Genomic DNA, 23,461 nt, shown 5'->3' on the forward strand with positions numbered 1-23,461 from the left:
ATGTGATTAAAAGGGAGCGAATGGACTGAATACAAGGGACAGCTAGTAATCCTTTGGATTTCTACTTACCAACTCAATAATAAACAACTCTCAACCTGGCAGAGATCTGTAGGGATGTGTAGAGACCTGCACCATTACTTGAGAGTTTCTGGATTTAGTTATCCTTGATAAAAAGATCAAATTGTGGCACTATTACGTATTTCTTTATTTGTAGGAGGCTCATTCATGACTCATCAATGGTTTATGATACATTTGCTATCATAGTAGGCCAGGACGTCTTAAAGTCAATAACATTTATAACAATTTCATGTGGAAGAATGCTTGCTGGGACCTATATTCACTTGCCAGCTGGCTATATCAAACACCACTCTGTCTGTTGTTGAGTGCTTTCTGTACAGTGCCTTAGTTATTCTTGCAGGATTTACTTTTTTCAAAGCTGTGAAGTCATCAATTCAATCGTATCAGAAAGAATTAATGCTTCTTTCTCAGTGCTTTATTACTCCTAAATAATCTCAAGTCACAGCATTGTACTCTTAAAAGAAAATTCTCTCTCTTTTTTTTTTGTAATCAATATTGTCTGGTACGTCACCAAGTCATTATTTCAGATATAGTCTCAGTTAAAGTGGTGCCCATAATTTGATGGTTTGATGTCAGAAAGTACAGATATATACAGGTCTCTGCACTTGAAGCACTTCTGATAATCCCTTTAGGAGCAAATGCAGGATGGTGTGTCCAAGCTTCAACTCAGCACACTGTCCCCTCGCTCAGCTCTTCCTCCAAGACCCCTGATTTAGGAGCCTGGGGTGCTTGTGTTATTGCCATTACTTCCACCAGCGCCCTTAGCACTGAGAATTTGTTGAACACTATGTGATAAAATCCTTAAAATGATGTTTTCAGAGTCTCATTGCATAGGTTACAAACTTTGTAAAGATTTTTATTTTTTAAAACACATTCCTCCATGAAATACTATTTATTATCTCTTGATTTCTTAACTCTTTTACTCTTTTTTTCTGTGCTACTTTCTATGTAATGTGATTTTTTTATCCCCCAACACCGTCCCCCATCAAATAAACATACACAATGATATGTTTTAACTCAGAGAATTATTAAACATTTTAGACATTTTTTGCATTCTAGCCTACTGGAAGCAGTCAAATTTTAAATTAGCTACTTACTAATATCACAATTATTATTTTTTTCTTTATTTCTTCTTTTTTAAAAATTTGGTTTTGGCTGCGCTGGGTCCTCGTTGCTGCGTGCGGGCTTTCTCTAGTTGCAGCGAGCGGCGGCTACTCTTCCTTTCGGTGCATAGGCTTCTCATTGCGGTGGCTTCTCTTGTTGCGGAGCACGGGCTCTAGGTGCGTGGGCTTCAGTAGTTGTGGCACGCGGGCTTCAGTAGTTGTGGTTCATGGACTCTAGAGCGCAGGCTCAGTAGTTGTGGCACTACTGCTTAGGTGCTCCACGGCGTGTGGGATCTTCCCGGACCAGTGCTTGAACCCGTGTCCCCTGCATTGGCAGGCAGATTTTTAATCGCTGAGCCACCAGGGAAGCCCTTTATTTCTTCTTAAGGTTTTTCACATTATATAAACTTTAAAATTTTTTTCTGATTTATCATAATTTAATTTTTTAATGGTATTATTTTACTTAAACTCCTAAAATTTTTACCACAAAATTTCCATTCATGGAAGTTTCCATTCATGGAAGTATGTTAGAGTTTTGTTAGTTTCTGGCTGAAGTCTTTTAAAAACAGCACACGATCTGTTAGTAAAGAGATGTAATCAATAATGATCAGATATTTTGCTCAAATATTAGGAGACTAAGAAGGATGTTTACAACCTCACCAGGAAGCCTTACCACAATGACTGGGGGATTTTGAAACCTAAAAAGAAAAATGTGACGTTTCTCAAATTAGAGAGTCTATGAGCACTGTTCAGCTAAACATTCTGTATTGATAGAAATGTTCCATATCCACATTGTTGAAAATGGTAGCTACTAGCCACATGTGTTTTCTAACTCTTGAAGTATGACTGGTGCTACTGAGAAGCTTAGTTTTAAATTTTATTTAGTTTTATATTTGAATAGCCAGATGTGGCTAATGGTGCCCTATTGGCCAGCACAACCTACTCTTTTAGTTTACTAGGTCCTTCCTTTACCCCCTCCCCACTCCTTTATTTATCTGAGAACCCAGACGCAGAAAATAAGTTGTAGTTTTACTTAACACAGGGGTCAGTTAGGATTCCTATGCTTCCTAAGAACTGGGTAAGTTTCCATGGAGTGCTGGTAATCTCGCTCTTGGGGAGAAAAGTATAGCACTGAGTTAGCATTTGTTCATTTCCATGGTGTAAACAATCCCACCATGACCATTTTGAAGCTACCAACATGAAATCACCCAGCTGGAGAAATTTCTAAAAATTTGACTAGTGGCTCTCACAAGCTTGTACGAACTGGTTCTAATGTATTTATGCCCTGTGAAAGTCCACAGCCCTCCCACCTTTGCTTCAAAGTCCCAGAGCTTTGTATGCTCAAGATCACCTCTGGCTTTGAGCCCTGCTCTTACTTAATTGGTTCAGTTAGTAGCTTGGCTTGTTAATCCTCTTGATTCTGTCCTTTACTCACCACCACTTGTCTTTAACTTACACAAAATCCATTCACACAAACTATTTATGTAAAGAGTTGAATTTAAAAAAAAGGAGTTTATGGATGGTAGAGCATATGTGTGTGTGCGTGTGTGTGTGTATGATCAATGGTAACAAATACAGATTGAATATTGGCTATCTTTGCTATTTAATGCTCTCTGGATACTGTCTGTTTTCCTTTCCCAGGTAGTCACCAGCCTCAGGTCATCTCTCTGACTTCTTTCCGACTTTTTTTCCTCACTTGTCCTCACCTCCTTACTTTTGGATTGCCCCCAGGAATTCTAAAATTCTCATTGTCATTAAAAGCAGTTTAGGTCTTTCCAGTCTCCTAGACTCTCCTTTTAGCAGCCAAACTCATCACTTTGCTTAAAGGGCCCCAGGATCAACCTTCCTTATAAAGCAGTTATTCATAAATTCAACAATTATTTATTTGATAATGTGCCAGGCACTCTTCTGGTTGTAAATATCAAATGTGGCCCTCTATTACATTAGTAGTGAGTGTAATCATTGTCAAAATGCCTAGCACAGTGCTGAAATATGTTGGCATTCAATAGATATCATGTTATTATATATATTTTAAGCAAAAATTAGAATTATTTAGAAACATTAAGGGAAAGAAATAGAGGATGTGATCTTCAGAAATATTAATCTTTTCATTTCTTTATTTCATCTATTCCCCGTAATTAGACATCCTATTCCACCTCAAAGCCTTTTCAGTCATGATATTTATGACCCTCAGATGTATAGAGACAATGATGTAATCCACTATCATTTTAGCAAAGTTGTACATTTTTAATTAATACAAGCATATCTTTCCATTGACCTGTATTTGTTTGTTGTTGTTGCTTCTGTTATAAATTCACTAGCTGTACATTGTGGGTACACAGTAAATATGCACTGAAAACACTTTTGCTTTCAATGAATGAGAAACTACAATAAATGAAAAATACAGTAAGTGCTGTAGTTATGCTTAATAATATATTTTGGCTTATTTTTTTCTTTGATCATTCTTTCAGTTTTTACTCTAATATTATTAGGTAAATTTTGCAAGTACCTTGGGCAATATTTTATTGCCCCGATGCTAGGTGCTTGTGGCAGAAGAGGGGATATACAGTGTTCTGTGTTAATACCCTTGCTCATCCAGTCTGTCTCTCACACCTTCCCACTGTTTTAGGCCTCCACAGCCTCTGTCCTAGTCCAGGCTGCCATTACCTTTAGTCTGGAACACTGTTTTATCCTTCTTGACTGGTTCTGCATAGCCCATAATTTGCACCACATATTTTGCAGTGCGTGGATTCATAGCCTACACATCCAGTTATTTTACTCTCCACTTTAAACCTGCTGAAGCTTTACTTTGTCCTTAGGATAAAGTTCAAATTTAAGGGTATCAGTGCCTCTCCTGCTCTGTGTCTAGTTTCATCTCTTGATAACTGCTTCGCCACACAAAATTCTCTCCAATCATTTAAAGGCATTCCATTCTCTGTTACACTTTCTGTTCTTTCAGAGGCTTCTTTCTTTGTTGAAAACCTTATCTTCACCTCTCTGTCGCTTATGTTTTGAATACCTTTTATTCATATTAAAGTATCCAGTTATTATTTCTGTAAAATATCATCCCTTCTTGCCCCGCTGGATAGATAGGCATTTTGTTCCAAGAGTTCCCACTAAGTATCCATCTCTTACAATGGAACATAGTGCACAGTACTGGGTATTTAATTGTATCTCACCAGATCTGAGTCCTGTTTTTTTTAAGTAGGTTTCTCTATTTTAACTGACAGAGCTGGGTACAATGTAAAATGAATATCATGCCTCTGTTCAAAATTAGGGAGAATTAATAAATGCTATCCATAACTAGGAGATTTTGTTTCTCAGCTGGTATTCAAAAGTGACTAGGAAGAAAGCATACATTTGCAAGTATCTATTATGTTCAAAGTATTGTGCTCAATACTTTACATATGTCACCTCATTTAATCCTTACAGCATTTGAGCCTTTGAAAACCTAAGCATGCTCAAGGGTATAAAATACTAAGTGGCAAAGCTGGGATTCAAAGCTTGACCTTTCTGAATACAATATTTATGTTCTTTTTACCAATTCGCATTGCTTTTGAGGGTCTATGAAAGCTGAACTGCTGACTACTATCCATCTTGTTGGCTGAATTGAGGAATATTTATTAAAGAGCTTTGTAAACTGTAAATATTCTACACCAGTACAGGGAGCTATGGGTATTCCTTAAGCATCTATTAAATACATAACTAAGTGACTATACAGTATTAGTAGCATCATTAGTGTTAGAGAGAAGCAAAAAACATTTATTCTTTTTATTTCTAAGAGTAACATCGCCCAGTGTGTATTCCTCTGGGAGACAGAGGAATGTTATATTAGAGAAGAGTTTTATCATCAAATATGTTTAGGAAACAATGAGCTTAAATTGGTTTCTCTACTGTAGAATTTCAGTGTGGAATATGTTGCCATTTAAAAATCTTAGAAAGGTAACATCTTGTCTGCATGCTTTTCAGAGTTCTTGACCCTGAACTCTTTTTGTGGATAAGAGCATCTGTCAGAACTAGTATTCTATGGATCCCACTTGTAAATTAGTTGTAAAATTACTCATCAGAGAATGTTACTCTTAAAAATGTGTTCTGCCATGTAAATTCAAACAAGGATTGTGGATGGCTATTTCTTTTTTTCTTTTTTTTTTTTTAATTTTATTTATTTATTTATTTATTTATTCATGGCTGTGTTGGGCCTTCGTTTCTGTGTGAGGGCTTTCTCTAGTTGAGTTGAGCGGGGGCCACTCTTCATCGCGGTACGCGGGCCTCTCACTGTCGTGGCCTCTCTCGTTGCGGAGCACAGACTCCAGACGTGCAGGCTCAGTAGTTGTGGCTCACGGGCCTAGTTGCTCCGTGGCATGTGGGATCCCCCCAGACCAGGGCTCGAACCTGTGTTCCCTGCATTAGCAGGCAGACTCTCAACCATTGCGCCAGCAGGGAAGCCCCTGGATGGCTATTTCTGAGATGGTAAAGTATGGAAGTTAATTTATATATGTGGGTTGCAAAATAACTCATTAAGTTACTCCTCTAAGAAATAGATATGAGAGTTCCCCACTTTATATTAGAGGATATAAAATATGACTTCTTATTCGCGTGCCTAATTAGTATTATGCATACTGAGATGCTTCAATTAAATTCAGAAACTTTGATGATTGAATATTGTGCATACAGTGTTGTGATGAACCAGATGAACAGCACAGAGCACATGGGAATTACACACTTACTATCTGCCATCTTCTAAGCATTTTCAAAATATTAGCTCCTGTCTTAATGTGAAACCAGGTACCATTTTTAATACATCTTAAAGATGAGGGAACCAAGCAAGAGAGCTATTGAATTATTTCCCAATGTCACACAACTAAAAATTGGTTGGGATTGGATTTGAAATCAGGCTGTGTGCCTCTAGGGCTTATGTTATTAACCCCTATGTGATACAATATTGCCACTTTCTTACTGATTTCTGATGGGAAGTCTTTGTGGAAAAAATAATTTCTTTGTACAAAAGTATTGCTATAGTTTTCAAGATTTACAGCAATTTTGAGTGAAGTAATCATAAATGGTAGCAGTCTTACTTTTACCCTCCTAACAATTCATTTTTACCAAATAATTAATACTTTACCATGCTTCTCCCATGTTCTTTCATCCTTTAAAATAACGTGTTTTTATTCAACAGATTTACTATTTTAGTCCATCATTTAGATTGTGGGGGATATATTATGCATACCCACAGAGAGGGGATGGCATGAGGGAAGAAAAATGATGCATTTGGAAAGTCTGTCCTCACAGCATGTGTAGACTAAGGAGAGAGACAGAAATGTATGTGAACAATGAAAGCACACATAGAAGGTATAGATGCCTTAAGAAAAGTCCTAGTGAGGTGCCATGCTGGCTCAAAGGACAGAGAGAGGACTTGCACCTGGGGGATCAGGGAAGTTTCCAGGAAATGGTGGTATTTGAGGTTGGATGAAAAAGAGTACGCAGTTGGATGTGAAGATAAAGAGAGAAGCAGACAAGCACAAATAAAGGCATGGGGAGAGCCCCAGTGCTAATTTCATGTCCGGAGTTACTAAAACGTGCTGTATTCAGTTGGGTGTAAGCAGAAAGCAACTTTGTTCTTTCAGTGACTACCACTGCAAACCTCTCTCTTTAGACTTGCTTTTCTCCACCCCTTGGATGAAATCTGAAAAAGACCCTATATTTTTCCTGGTCATGCTCAGATAATAAAACAATGGTCTTTTCCCCCAAGCATTTAAAACTTCCAAATCCAATGTAATATCAAATCTCCCAACATTCATCCCAGTTAAAAAGTTTCCCATTGCTCAGCTTGAGCTTGCCCTGAGCTTGGAAGCCTGTAAGTGGGTGGGGTGTCCTGGGCTTCCTGTCCCTTTTCCTCACTCTGTTCCCAGGCAGCTGATTACCATAACCTCCAGGGTAAGAGCAAAGGGGAGGGAGCAGGGATGAGGGATACAATCTAACTTGACTGGCTCAAGTGTTACCTGAGTTTGGTGCCTTCTGTCCTAGTGTCAGGTGTCCAAAACTGATTTGCACACCAAAGATAAATTATACCATTAACAAGTTAATTTAATAATTCTAACACTAAAATTCTCAGGATAAAATTTTCATGTAATTGAAACAAATGCATGTTATTTTTAGGACTGTGCCTTTTTCATTTTATCTTTTTTGTGTAAAAGAATATACACATTTTAACTTTAGGAATAATCAGGGACATAACTACATCAGGGGTTAACTACCACCTAAAACCATCATGTAATTTAATTTTTAGAAAAGAATGCCAATGCCTGCTCGAATGGGATTGGGAATGCCACAGTTTAAATTCTCTGAACATCAAATATATGTATTACTACCTTTAGATCTGTTTCATATCTAAACTGTCTAAAAAAAAATCTTAATTTAAAATCAACTATATGGCCCCCATTGTAGGATAACTTATGAACATTTGTGTGTGTAGCATGCTGTGTTCTGCATGCATTTCTTTGTTATTTGCCATTTGTTGAATTCATAGGTACCATTGTCCTTATCAATACACAAGAGAAACTCGTTCTCTGTTTTCAGTTATTCCTAAAGTGTTAGCTCTCAGGAGAGACTCTGAAAGATTCTGTTCCTGTTTTTGAGCCCAGCAAGTTCCTTTTAACTGAGACAGTAGTTTATAACACTGAATGTAAATCACATGGAATGATTTTTCTTAGACCAAATTAATTTGTTTCACTACTTTGACAATCTTCTAACATATAACAAAATCTAGATTTTTAAAAAATTGTCTTTAAATGATCTGATTCCAAAATTACTAAAATACATTAAAGACTTTAAATGTTTAAAAAGAAAAATTCTGAGAACAATTCAAAGGTTAAATTCACATAAAGGCAACCAAACTCAATAAAAGTAAAAAAATTATAAATCCAAAGTTAACTTAAAAAAAACAGTAGAACTAGATTTTATTCTTATATTTTTGGTTAATATACTTATTGCTATTATTTGAATATTTTATAAGGGTTGATATTTTAAATATTTAAAGAATTTTGGGGTAAATATATTCTCTATCAATATCATTGTTTTTGTTTATAATTAATATTCTTGTAATACAATACACTAATTTACCATGATACTGCAATATTAACACTATTTCTGTGCCCGAGATAAGTAATTAAAGGGCAGCCTTGGAATCCTTCTTTTCTGGTCTTCCTGTTATATGAAATAATGCATTTCTTTCTTGTTTAAGTCAAATAATATAGGATTTTCTATACATTACTCTATAGAAATTAGCTGTTAGTACTGCCATTGTTGTTATTTTTTTAAAACTCAGAACCGTTTGTATTAAAAGATTTGCTTACGTTTATATATGGCTATCAAGAAAAAATGACATTATTTTGAAAAGAGTTGATAAGCCTTTCTATGTTGGAAACATGCTGGACTAGGAATCCGAATATTTATGACTTAGCCTAGGCCTGCCTGCCTGTCTGATAGGGTTATGACATAGATCAAGTGAAATAATTTATGCAAAGGACTTTGGAAATTCTAAGGATGCATACAAATTAAAAACTTCATTCAAACACAGAATAGCTCAGAGTAAGATTTTCAGTATGTTGGTGAGGACTTTCTAGAACTTAATGTGTTATACAATCTTGATGTCTGTGAAATACACTTTTGTTGAATATTTATGCAGAATATTCATAGGCTTTTATTTTTTATTTTTTTGGTCCTCCATTATTCGATTTTGGCTTTTTGCTTGGTTTTAAAATTTTTCTGATTAAAATTTTAATCTGTACATTTGTAGTTATCTGATTTTCTAGAAAATTCAATAAATGAAGGATGAGGAATCAATAAAATTTTTAGAAATTTGAGTAGACATATATATTCCAAGGACTAATGTAAAGAGTCAAGTATGGTCACAAGATAAATCAGTATTTTAAACATTTCAGCACAAAATACTGAGGCACCACCATTAAGTTTCTGCTTACTGTTCAAGAGATAGAACATCCTTCTTGGTATTAGTCATCTAATGAGTGTTCTCTGGTTCTAGTGCTTGAATACTTGGGTTAGATATATATGAGGATTGCAATTAGTATGGGACCATTGGTGGAATGATCAACCTTCCTGTGATAGCGTTTTGCAGTAGTTTGCCATGATATCAGTGTGTTTTTGAAACTAAATTGACTTTTAACATTTCCCATCATCATGTTAGCTTGTTTGAGAGATATTTGATTATTTACTAGTCTCTGGTCTGAGGATTTAACATGGTAACCTCTGTTGCATCCTTATCTTTGGCCTCCTTCCTCCAGACTCATCGTGTAGTATTGGAACTCATTCTGTCTGCTTTTGAGATTTCTTGTCAATGTTAAAGTTCTCAAAATTTTTTTTTTTTTTTGCGGTACACGGGCCTCTCACTGTTGTGGCCTCTCCCGTTGCGGAGCACAGGCTCCGGACGCACAGGCTCAGCGGCCATGGCTCATGGGCCCAGCCGCTCCACGGCATGTGGGAGCCTCCCGGACCAGGGCATGAACCCCTGTCCCCTGCATCGGCAGGCAGACTCTCAACCACTGCACCACCAGGGAAGCCCTCTGAAAAATATTTCATGCTCCATAGTCAATTGTAATTTCATTCTTAACAGATTTTTCAAACTCTTCTTTGGTTTCTGAACTCAGATATGTACAGTAGTTCATATTTGTAAAATTTCCACTGCCTTCACATGGGTCATGTGGAATCCAGTCCATCTGTGAGATGCTGGGGATGGGCTACTTGGAAACCTTATAGTTCTAAGAGTGGATTTCAGTTCAGTCATTTGTTTGAAGAAGATTAATACCTTGCCTTTTACCAAAGTATGTGGGAAGGTGTTTTCATGTACTAGCACTCACTCATTTGCTCTCAAATGCTTCTGTGCACATGGCTCCAGTAATTGAAAAATTAACTCCCTTATTTGTGCATATGAGCGTGGATTTTGAATATTCGAAGGTAGAGACCGGCTGCTAAAGTAACCTATTATGCTTCATTGTATGGTCCCAGGGAAAGCAGTACATTTGCTGCAATATGTGAAAATGTGGGCTTCAGAGCAATGTCAGTCCTTAGTAACCTCAGCTTGTCGTTTTGCTGTTAAGAGAACCTCTAGGCTTCTTGCTAAATATCAATTTAAGTTTAAGTCTGCATGCTTGACATTGGGGACTACTTTTCCTGAGAGGTGTACATAATTCCCTTTAACATTGATGGAAAGGAGAGCACGACGTGGTGAAATATCCTTCTTGGGAGGACAACATTGTGAAGCTCATTTATTTCTCTAGATCGATCCTGTGCGAACTGACAGTTAAAGCATTTGAACTCTTAGAGCTGTGACACAAATTTGTGCTAAAAAACAGATCATCACACATTACAATAAGTCCACAATCCCTAAAATTAGGAATAAATATGGACTGTTATCTATGACTCATTCAGTGACATTTCATCTTAAATATGTAGTGCATATTTTCCCATACATCCCAGAGGTAACAAACAGCAAATAATATCACCTTCATGTTTAAACAAATAATTGCATACTTTACATATTAGATTAGGGGAAAAAACCTCAAACATGTGGCATCTATTTTAGTACATAGCTTCAAAAATTAGATCACTTCATCCAAGTATTTTGTTCTTCATGAATGTTAGTAAAGGCCCAAGGAGAAGATTGAAATCTTGATGTCAGATAGAAGAAAATAATCAAATATTGCTTTCTGGCTTTATTAGATCTGTCAACTATTTGCCAAATGGTCCTCTTTAGTTTTAGAGAAAAAAAAGTTTGCCCTATAATCTTGATATATCAGAATACCTACATATAATATTTAATAGCACAATTTTATGCATTAGAAAACCTGAGTCATTTCAATAATAAATTTCATTTCAAATATCTTTTCCCATTTTCCCCTCAACTGTCATTGTTTTTTATCACAATTTACTGCTTGTATTTACATTTTTTTCAATTCTTCTCTCCAGTAGTTTTTTCTCTTTATCCTTTTCTCTCTCATATTTTTCCTTTATTTAATAAAATTCCATTTTCAGCTAAATTGAATGTATTTTGAATTTGGATGTCTTCCTTGTACTCGTCATTGATCACAATATTACCCTTACAGGAAATAGTTGGGTGTTGTTGGCATTTCAGTAGGATAATTGTGATTTCCAGACGAAAAGATGCCTTTCTCTCCACCAGTGCTTTTTACTGTTCCCTCTCTCACATCTTGGGATCTTTCTACCTTAATAGCTTTCCCACTTCCCAGACTTTTTAATATTTTTCTCTCCATCAAGTATTTTTCTGCTCTCTTCAAATAAAATAGGAGTTTCCTATTTTGAAAACAGCATTTGCTTGATTCTCCCGCTACCTTCAAGCCACTTTTTTTCTATTGCCTTTTACAACACTTGTCAAATAAATGACTTACACCCTCCACCTCGATTTAGTCACTGCCCACCTTAAGCCCCTAAAGACAGATGTAGTGTAAACCCTGACAGTTGGCTTTTTTTTTTTTTAAAGCAAGTGCCTGACTTAAGCTTCGGTTTCACAGTCATCCACTTCAAACCACTTCCTAGATGGCTGTCTCAGATAGGCACCTTGACCACTTCCCAGATGGCTGTCTCAGATAGGCACCTTGACCACTTCCTAGATGGCTGTCTCAGATAGGCACCTTGACCTCTTCCTAGATGGCTGCCTCAGATAGGCATCTTGCCCCAGCCCCCCACCTTCCATAGTCCAGGCTTTTTTTTAGAGAGAGATCTTGGTTTATTTTGATAATTGACCACTTGGGCCGCTTGCTTTTTCTCTTCCCAGGCTTTAAATTCCCACTCTTACGTTTTTTATTCACCAGTAGTGAGTCTTCAAAACCCTAGGCCCAACCCTTGACCCCAACAAAGGCAGAACTCCAGGCCTGCTAGCTCTCTCTTTCTCTCCGTCTCCCCTCAAAAACTTGCTTTGTGGCCTCCCGGTGTGCCATGTAATTTCCAGGACCTGTAAGTAACCTTTTTTTTTTTTTTTTTTTTTTTTTTTTTGCTGAGGGTGTCTTGCAATCATAATAAGAATACAAGACCCTGTCCAGATACAACATAGGTTATTGATAGGCTGAGACCAGCACAAAACAATAGGCTTCCTACTATTTGCATCCCAATTCCAAAATCATGTTAAAAAATGTTGCCAGGGACTCTCTAGATATAAAAACAAACTCTCTTTGTGTTTAATCCTGAGGTTTATTTCTTCATTTTTAAAACACGCTCTTTCATTGACCTTGATGAAATTAACATCTGAATTTTTTTTATACTTTTTCAACCAATATTTTTCTCAAGCCAACTTGAGGACTTCTGTTTGTCCCTTGGAAAAACTGTTCCTCCTTGCTCTCATAATGTTGATTTAACCTCTATGTGGATGATGTGAGAATCTCCATATCTCTTCAAAGGCCATATTTTTTTCCCAATGTCTACTTAATATTTTCACTTGAAGTTACACCATTTTCTCAAACGCAATATGTATTTCTGTTATAAACTTCAATTAAATTGTGTTAAAACAAATTCTGTTTATCAGATCCCGAACCTGTCATATTTGAATAAACAGCCTTCTTTTTCCTCCTCTGTACATGTCAAACACATCTACAGAGGAGGAAAAAGAAAGCTGTTAAATGTCTAACTTATTATTTTATTTCCATTTCCATGAACACTTGCCTAGTCTTAGACATTATCATTTTACAACTAGAGTATTTCAGTGACAATTTACCTGGTTTCTATGCTACCAGAATAAGCCCTTTCTCCTGACAATCACGGAAAGTTTATCTCTTCGAAACATTGCTGTGTAACTCCCTTGCTCAAAAGTGTAATGGCTCTTAATGTTCTAAGAAAAAAGTACATCTCATTCACTGAGATTTCAATGTTAATTTTTTTGGCCATAATTTACTTTAAACAATTTTTAAATTTTCATTTTTACTTCTCATTAACACAAAGGAGACTCTTGCTCCCCAGCCAGATAGATCCATAGTCCATGGGAATACTGCATCAGTCATTCACTTTGTAACTTTCTTTCCCTCACCCCTTTGTGGCTCTATACTCTCCTTCAAGCCTTACTTATCCTGCCTCCTTTAAAATTGCTAAAGTCCAAAACTCAGATTACTATGCCCTTCATTTGGCATTTTTCCTGTAGTGTCCCTAACCAGACTGTGTGTGGAAATAGTCCTTACATTTAAGTATCGTGCCTGCCCCCAGTAAGCATGAATGCAAAAAATACTGAAGCAAGAATGAGTGATGGAACTCAGTAATTATTTGGAGAAGTATTTTCTCATTTAATAAAATTGAGTTGTTCAACCTTAAATTGTCTGTTAAACCTGAGGACAAAGTTTAGCTGAAAGTGTTTCTTTAAAAATATAACCCTCAATTCTTCCTTAGATTTCTTTGATTTAGGACTCTCTGTTAAGGATTCCTTCTTTTAGGAAATCATGCTAATTTTCCAGTGTATTAGATCTGCATTTTATAATCCTAGCCATTTTTTCAAGAAATGTAGATTCTCTTTGAAGCTGATTATAACATCTTCAGATTTTGACATGTGCAGTATTATAGAGAAAAAAAAGACTCAGTGAGTCTGAATAGTTTTATGAGGATAATTGCTACCTATTTGGTTTAGAATTTCAGGCAGATAACAATGACTTTTTTAAACACATTTTCTCCTAATCATTATTCATGTACCCATGCAAAAACATTGACTGGATGCCTTATTAGTGCCAAGAATTGTGTGAGAGAATGAAAATAAACCATGTTTTGCTCTCAGTTTTTGCTTCCATTATCCTCATTTTTTTTTTTTTTACATTTTTATACGGTTACTTTTATGCTTAACAATTCTGTTTGTTTATAACATTCCCAAATTGGGTAATGAGATAAAAGGGGTATGTGTGTGTTTCTTGTTGTCTAGAAAAGTGAAAAACAGAATGGTAATATTCACAGACACTGTTTACTAATGTTAGAACAGTAGGGGCTGGTGGTTTTTAAGGGCTGAATTAGATCATGATGCTCTATGATATCATTTAGTGAGGAAATCACTCCTCATAGTATGTATAAGTTGTGAGTTAAGGGACCTACCAACAGCATATCACTTAATTTTTAAGACTGAAATTTTACCTGAAAAATATGATTGAACAGTCAGAAATTTTGTTTTTTTGATATGTATATATAATATACATAATAAAATAGCTTGTTTTCTAAAATAAACTCTTGACTCTTTAAATTTCATTTTGTTTCACTTAAAGAGCCCAAATCGATCTTAGATAAGGAAATAAATCACTCATATTGGGAATGCAATAATTTTTCCAAATCATAACATTTATTCCAATAAAAAGTCAGGTTTCTACTTGAGTCCTAATTCTTCTAGGAAGCATGTTTCTCCTAAGAGAATCTGTCCAGTTTGGTGGTTAAAATGCTTGCTTTTAAAACATGATCAAAGAAAAGGGGGTAATTATTTTATGGTAAGGGAGGACTACCAAGGTAAGCCTCAATAATAAAAATAAATAATCAAGAAATTTTCCATCAAAACATAATATAGGGGCTTCCCTGGTGGCGCAGTGGTTGAGAGTCCGCCTGCCGATGCAGGGGACACGGGTTCGTGCCCTGGTCCGGGAAGATCCCACATGAGGTGGAGCGGCTGGGCCTGTGAGCCATGGCCGCTGACCTGCACGTCCGGAGGCTGTGCTCCGCAATGGGAGAGGCCACAACAGTGAGAGGCCCGCATACCGAAAAAAAACAAAAAACAAAAAAACATAATATAGGTAATTTTTTCAAATTCGCATATCTTTGTTCATAGTCACGGATTTTAGAAAGGTGATACAGAAGTAGAAAGGGACCTGGAGTGATCATCTGGGGCTGCCTCTTTGCTTTAAGCAGATACATTGAGGACCCCTTGAAAACAGATATCTATCTGGCAACCCCAAGAATGGGACCTCCCATCTTCCCATGGTATCACATTTCATTGTTTTATTAGCTGTATGGCAGAAGGCTTTTTCTTAATCTAAATGGAATCAGCCTTCCCTTTAACATGCCAAATATTTTTAAAGTGAAAGGCCAAATCACCTGTGTCTCATTCATACTTCTCTTTTTATTAAAAAAAAGTTTCCTTCTTTTAATTGTTTAAATAAATCTATACTTTGATCTTCAACTCTAAATTCTAAATTGTTAAATGTTTCAGAAACCTGCCATTCTTAGACATTCAGAGAGCTAGATGATGCCATGAGGGGAAATGCCCGTTACTCTAATTGTAAATATTCTCACTGATGTTTTCCAGTTTCTTTTCTCCCTAAGCTTACTTCTCTTCAAATAATATAGGAAAAATGTGATTCCATGTGTAGAAACTGTAGGTAGATTTTGACTTATATTTAATTAAAACATCAAAATTATTTTTTTCAAATTAAGAAATATTTAGAATAGTTTTAATGGAAAACATAGTCTGTGCTCTTAAAGATTGAGAAAAAAATCGGGAGACTATTTTAGCAAACCTTGAAGAATCTTTTTTTTTTTTTCTGAATTAAACTCTGTAATGCTATGATACTAAGTTAAAGGCTATTTAGATTCTAAAGCAAATGCAATGTACAAAATACATTCCTCGATCAGAAGATTTTCTGGAAAAAAATAGTCTAGCTAAATTATGCTACCTATTGTAAGCAATGCTACCAGCTTATTTAGATTCTTAACCTCTAGCAATAACAGATTATTTTGATAAATTATTCATATTTCTGCACTGTGCACCTTTTGCAATTTTCATATCTGGCAGCAAATAGGCTCTCTTTTCAGGCTTCAGTCCCCTTGGTCAGACAGGATGGCCGAAGGCTGCTTCATGATTAATTTCATCTCAGTGGGGTTATTATACTGAAATTAGCAATGCCCCTGAAATATGCTTTCCTGGAGCTACAGGCATAAGAGGCTTAGTTAGTTTAAGAGCTTTTAACCATATAGTAAGTTTTAGCTTAATTGTTAACCTTTCTCTATTTGGGGAGTATGTACACCTAAAAATAATATTGGATTTTACAAGGCTAGAAAACAATAATTTAGAGCTTGATTTAGCAGCTCATTGGATTGCAGGATAATTTGTCATTAGTTTCTAGTATCTTATTTAAAAAGGATGTATACTTTTGAACGATCAAGGAGGTTTTTATATTGCTGGTTCAAAGTTTACTGCTGAATCAATAAATATTAGTTTTTCTTCCGGTTTGTGTAAAAGTCATTCAGCTTTTCTATATTTAGTTTTCTCACCTAAGAACAGTCTAAATGCCTTGTACCGGGGCTTCTCTGGTGGCGCAGTGGTTGAGAGTCCACCTGCCGATGCAGGGGACACGTGTTCATGCCCCGGTCCGGGAAGATCCCACATGCCGCGGAGCAGCTGGGCCCGTGAGGCATGACCGCTGATCCTGCGCGTCCGGAGCCTGTGCTGCACAACGGGAGAGGCCACAACAGTGAGAGGCCTGCGTACCACAAAAAAAAATAATAATAAAATAAAAATAAAAAAATAAATGCCTTGTACCATTGCAGAATTTGCAAGAGATGGCTTTTAAAGAAATGTTTCTGGAAAATATTTTAAATTCAGTGATTTGGGGTTGGGAAGAACTGGAAGATTGCTTAGAACATAGTTAAAATGTAAGTATGGTTCTCTACAATGCTATTATTGTTCATCTGCTGTCCGTTAGTCAAAGACCAATACTAGACTCACAGTGCAGCAATCTACTTGCTGTTAAAGTTATGTGAACCCTACATTTGAAAACTCAATGGATTCACACTTCATATTAAAAGAAGTCAGAGTATAAACAGAGTCCTGTAGATGAAAAGTTCATGATATTAAACTAATATTTAAACCTATATGCAAAAATCGATTTCTTAACAAAGTATTTGCAGACTCACAATATTTTTTCAGTTTGTTAAGTCAGACTGTTTCATGCCTAAGGAATCAGAAGACACTAAAACATTTGGCTAATCTGATTCATGACAATTTGTTTATATAAATACAACATGTTTCAGGAATCTAAGAATACTAACTATTCTGATAATTTCCTGCTAAAACATTCCCAGGAGATATATACTGACACTTAAATCTAGGTCCATCCTGTCTCTGATTCTGAGCTCCAAAATATTATTTATGGATTTCAGAATTATTATAAACTTCAGTTGAATTTTCTTATTGTCCTGTGTTCTTATTTAAATCACTATATTATTTCAAAAACGTAACTATAAAAATTATCTAATAAAAAATTGAAAAAAGGAAAAATTATTCTAGTAAAAGGTTAGTTTCATTTGCAGTTGGCAGTAATCAAAAGGAGAGAGAAATTATGTATACTGAAAACTTGACTGTAAAGATTTAATGTGTTTTCACTCTTGTGTAGGTTTTTGTTTTTGTTTTTGTTTTTGTTTTTGTGGTACGCGGGCCTCTCACTGTTGTGGCCTCTCCCGTTGTGGAGCACAGGCTCCGGACACACAGGCTCAACAGCCATGACCCACAGGCCCAGCCGCTCCGTGGCATATGGGATCTTCCCAGACTGGGGCACGAACCCGCATCCCCTGCATCAGCAGGCGGACTCTCAACCACTGCACCACCAGGGAAGCCCCTTGTGTAGTTTTTGTCTGGCCTTCTTAATGTACATTTATGGTTTCAGAGTTGCTTCCTTCTTAAAGCGTTGGTTTTGAACATGGAAATACTGTACACTAGCAGATGTCAAATCTGATCACCTCTGCATGTGCCCTCAATAGATTAGAGGCTGACAGAGGAACCGAATGATCAATGGGAGAAGTTATTAATAAGGCTCTAAGAAAAGCTCTCCATAATTCACAATAGGGTATACCGGGTGGTCCAACAGAATCGTAGGCATGGAGAACTCGTTTAGAATCAGTGGTCTAGGGTTTCCCTGGTGGCGCAGTGGTTGAGAGTCCGCCTGCCGATGCAGGGGACACGGGTTCGTGCCCCGGTCTGGGAAGATCCCACATGCCATGTAGCGGCTGGGCCCGTGAGGCATGGCCGCTGAGCCTGCGCGTCCGGAGCCTGTGCTCCGCAACGGGAGAGGCCACAACAGTGAGAGGCCCGCGTACCGCAAAAAAAAAAAAAAAAAGAAACAGTGGTCTAAGAAGACATAAAAGAGAAAAGATGGGGGAAATTTGACTATAAAAATGCTAAGGTACTTTACTGACAACTATTTTTTAATTTTTTTTTTTTTTTTTAAATCAGAACTACTCTACAGTTCTCTGATATGTTGAGATCTTTAAGTAGTAAAACGCTTAGGCAGTTTAGGGTACTTTTGATGATCTTTCCTATGTATTCTTGTATCCTTTCATCCACCTTTTCATTCACCAATTATTTATTAAGTACCCACTAAATGCTAGTATTAGGGTAGAGTAATACTTAGGAATATATTAGTTAGAATTCACTATCTATATGTAAATCTTGATTAATTATGATTTGAAACCAACTATTCTAGATGTGACAAAGGTAGCACTAACATGATAGTTGCATGTTCCTCCAGGAATAAAAGAAATTAATAATAAAAAATCATAGGTAGAATGGACTCCATTTAATTTTGACAAAAGATATTTTGTCTTAAGAAATAAATTTAGGAATAAAGTAAACCATATATGTGGATAAATAATATTTCTTTTATATAAAAACAGAATGAAAAATTACTATTTTTGTATCATGATTATAATACAAATGAATAATTATCTCACCAACAAGAGGTAAAGCATGAATTAGAAATTAAACCTCTGGTGTTTGGCCAATGAAACATTGATTCTTTGCTTATGATTCTTGGCCAAGTTATTCTGATGTAATCTTGTTATTTTATAATTCTAACTAAGATTATAATATTAACCTGTAATCAACATTTGATGATAATTAAATGAAAGATTATAATATATATGTGTATCAACTACTACATTTACACCTAGCTTAGTACATACAAATAATAGGTCCTAAATAAATATGTGATAAATGAGCAAATAAAGATTAATACATAAAACAAATGACCAAATCTTCCTTCCCATGTTGTTAAATGATAATTCAATTATTGAAAACTTAGTAAAGGCAATCATGAACAATTATTTAGTGAAATGTGAAATGATCCATTGCTTTTAAAATCTTTATTTCTCCTTTATTTTCATGCTAATTAATCAAATAATATATTTAAATGTCTATGGTATAAGTTAGATTTTTTTGGTACCCCGTTTCTTTTAAGAGAACATTCTGAACAAAGAAAAAAAACAAACAAAAAAAAAAACCAACAAAACCCCCCTAAGACAAGAGGGAAGAAAGATTCAAAATGAAACTTGCTCATACTCTCACAACACATATTGTTGTCCAGGGCCATGGTTATAGTTGATGGGCACCACAGCAGTGTAGGGAATGACATCTTAGGTCAAAAGCTTATCCTGGAATTTGATTGTTCTGGGCTTTGTTCTCTTATTAGTTACTCAGTGACCTTCAGTGAGCCACTTTATTTATGTCTTAATGCTCCACGCATTTCAAAGGGCTAATCATACAGAAATAATATACGAAGAATTCTGAGATTTTCAAATTCAGGTGCTAAGGGCTTCCTTGGTGGTGCAGTGGTTGAGAATCTGCCTGCCAATGCAGGGGACAGGGGTTTGAGCCCTGGTCCAGGAAGATCCCACATGCCGCAGAGCATCTAAGCCAATGCGCCACAACTCCTGAGCCTGCACTCTAGAGCCTGCAAGCCACAACTACTGAGCCCACCTGCCACAACTACTGAAGCCTGCACACCTAGAGCCATGCTCAGTAACAAGAGAAGCCACCGCAATGAGAAGACCACACATCGCAATGAAGAGTAGCCTTAGGTCGCCCCAAGAGAAAGCCCACGCGCAGCAACAAAGGCACAATGCAACCAAAAATAAATACATTAATTAATTTAAAAAATCAAATTCAGGTGCTAAATGAATGCAAAGTATTCCATGGTCAGTTAACAGTGAAGCAAAATAGTTTTGGGAAACTTTATTTTATGATTTTATTTGGTTCAGTTACTTTATTTCTGTCTCGGTAAGCCTGATTCTCGGTTCTCCTAATAATTGTGTTCATTTCTTAACAAAAATTCTGAGTGCCAAAGGCAGTGTTTTTATGTTTGTGTTTTTATAATTTTTCCTTTTTTTGTTGTTATATATCCTTCTGAAATAGTACTTCATGGTACTTTAGTTATGTCTCTTTTTTTTTTTTCCATAAGATCCTGGCAAAGTCCCAGAAGCCAAACAAGGGACAATAAAAGTTGCAGCACAAGGTAGGCAATAAAACACTTAAAAATTCTATTGCTTTTTTTAAAAAAAACTTACAGTAGCTCTTTTTTGACAATAGCCAAAGCTGTTTATTGCAGAATAGCACCATCTGCTGGGTTATTATAGAAAACATTTTGTTGTTGCATGAAGATGCACATTTCAAGAATTTATTTAGTAATTGGAGAAAGTGCAACTGAGAGTAATGCCACATTTGCAGAGGAGACACTGAATGACCCAAGAATTCGTATCTTGACTCCAGTTTTGTCATTGAGTTTTTACTTGTACATCCAAAAATAAACCATAGATTAATTGATACATAGAAGATAATATGATGGACAGATAGAGATACACAAATATATAAAGTTTCCAATATTTTTAGTTATGCATTTTAATTTGTGTCATACTAGAAAATTCAGTCAGAATGTTGTTAAATTAATACTACTTCATCTGTATATTGAGACTGCAAAAATCAGATATGACTACAAAGTAATCATCCTAGCTTTTATGAGCCATCTGAGAAAGTTTGTTTTCTCACTCACTAATATCTTTGGGACATCAAAAGTGGTTTTGTTTAAGAGAACTTTAGAAAATATATTGATTCTTTAAATCATCAGTTTGGGAAAAGTACTTCTTTAAAATAATTTTCCTGTAATGTTATTTTTCAACTATCACCTGAAATCACATCCTTTGAGAAAGCTACTCTAACTCCATTGTTCACTTTATAGAACACTCAGGAAAGAAAAAGTAAAATATTTACTGGAGAAAATCTTTATTTTTTCTCCTTTGCCATATTATACAGCATTGACCAATAAAGGAGATGCATTTAGGTGGTGGTTCATTTGTTTCTGTGCAGAAGCCCCTTGTAGCAGACTTCTCAGCACATGACATGATTCCATCTGATCCAAAATTTTCTGTTACATTTAATCCTGGACCCAGCAATATACAGAATCATCCTAGTACATATTGGTAAAATGGGTTGACTAGCCATTTGACCCAATCATGTTGTTTATAAAGTATATGTGCTAGAATGGTTAAGAACTATGATACAAGGTTTTAGTTTTCATTTGATCATTGGGTTGATCAACAAAACTGATTCTTCTTTAGAAGAGTTCTGATCAGGAATGTCATTAATATTATGGGAAGTAGAAAAGCAGGGCAAATATTATCATCATTTTTGCGTTTTCTATTCATGAAAACGCAGCTCAGAGCGGATTCCTTAAGTGAATGACTACCTAGTTCAAGAATTATTGCAGTTAATGCATATATGTTCTCATAAAAAAGCACAATAGCCTGGCACAGTCTGTTTTAACTGAGGCTTCTGAAGGTCATGGTAGGTGTGGAACTATGACTCGAGGCAGGCACTTCGTGTTACTTCAGCCTCCTATTAGAGGAGTTCAGGGGAGAGAATTGCAGAGATATTTGGAAATCTGCTTCAGATTTGAGCCTGGGGCCATGGGCTCTTCACTTTTATATTCCAAGTACATTGGATTAGGCAGACTCAGAACTTAATGCTTTCAGAATAAAGCATTTATTGTTGAGTGAATAATCAGGTAGAGTTTTGAAGGCTTGTAAAACTATCCTTTTATGAGATTAGATGAAAGTGCTGATTGAGAACAGTGTACAAGGCAAGAGTTAGGGGCTATATATATATGTTCACTAAATTGTAATGACACATCAAAGCAGGGACACACCAAGCAGGGATAAATGTCACTTGTGTTGTGCACATACTCAGTAGACCTTTTGTAGACAGGTTTTATAACACCACAGCTGCATAATTAAATTATGCATAGAAGTAATTGATATTTGCAAGTACTCCATGTGGAGACAGCTTAAACACAATGGCAATATTACTATAGCAGAGACTGATAATTTTGATAGATACAGTGACAAAATTGATAGTGATGTTTATAGTGGAGTAAAAGTTAGAGTATATCTCTTCATTTATTTATTTTTTTTACTTTTATAACAAAGGAACTATTTAAACCCTAGTTTTATATAAATTATGTATATATGTACATATTAATTATAATTAACATATAACATTCTTTTTTGGAAGTACTTAAAAAATTATTTTAACAAAGAGTTTGGAGACACTGAGAAGACAATGACATAAATGTCTTTACACTACAGGAGGTTACAATTTGGAGATATGAGGAATTAAAGTAACAACACAAATTGAATATCTTGTAGTGCTGAATTAAATGGTAGAGATAATAAATGTCAAAGAATTAAGACAAAGTGATTTTCAGTAAGAGGGATTCCTCATGGATGAGGGGTGACTTGAGTTTGTAGCATGACTAAAAAATAAACTGGAAGAAAAAACAGCATTGCTAGTAAGCGGACGACTTAAGTAGATATAAAAAGCGATAATTATGAAAGGTTGTTGTCACTATCAAGACATGAGACAATAACCTCAACTAGGATGGCGCAAATGACTCCAGAGAAATGCAAATAAGGTGAACATTTTGAAGACATAATATTTGATAAACTATACAGATGAAACAAAGAAAAAATAAAATGGTACTGAGCTTTCAAGCGTTGGTGAATAGGATCATTATAATTGTCATAGTGATAAGTCCCAGGGGAAGGAATGAGCTTAAGAGAAAAGAAGAGGATTCACTTTCGGGCAGGTTTATGTTGAGCAGACGGAATATTATCCAGGCAATGATTTTTCTGTAGCCAGTTAGAACTTAGATGGGATATCAATCTGGTTAATAGATATTACACAATAAGTTGTGGTGCAGGAATGGAATATAGACCAAAATGGCGAAAGGAAGGAGAGAAATAAGGAATCATTTTTTAATCAGTTAGTTGTAACAGCTAGGAAGACACCTGTTGAGAATGAAATGCCCGAGTGAGGACAGGAACCATAATGGAACTCGCTTTAAAAGATGGATCTACATCAAGTATTTCCTAAATTCCCATCTCAAGATACTGCAGTTGATACTCTGGTGTGGTGCTGCCACTTATCTCTCATGATGTACCAGGGTATTGGATCTTACTCTGTGCATAAATCTAGGGAT

The 23,461-nt window shown here is 35.9% G+C and overlaps 1 protein-coding gene across 1 annotated transcript in view; it reads left to right on the forward strand.

Annotated features, from left to right (window-relative positions):
• The window catches only part of TRDN (triadin), a 303,903-nt gene that overhangs the window by 143,448 nt on the left and 136,994 nt on the right, over positions 1 to 23,461 (forward strand). The window contains exon 13 of the mRNA XM_060114534.1: positions 20,390 to 20,443. Within this exon, the coding sequence (XP_059970517.1) occupies positions 20,390 to 20,443 (54 nt within the window). The remainder of the gene's footprint in view (positions 1 to 20,389; positions 20,444 to 23,461) is intronic.

This window comes from Mesoplodon densirostris, chromosome 12 (assembly GCF_025265405.1).
Source record: "Mesoplodon densirostris isolate mMesDen1 chromosome 12, mMesDen1 primary haplotype, whole genome shotgun sequence".
NCBI classification, from domain to species: domain Eukaryota; kingdom Metazoa; phylum Chordata; class Mammalia; order Artiodactyla; family Ziphiidae; genus Mesoplodon; species Mesoplodon densirostris.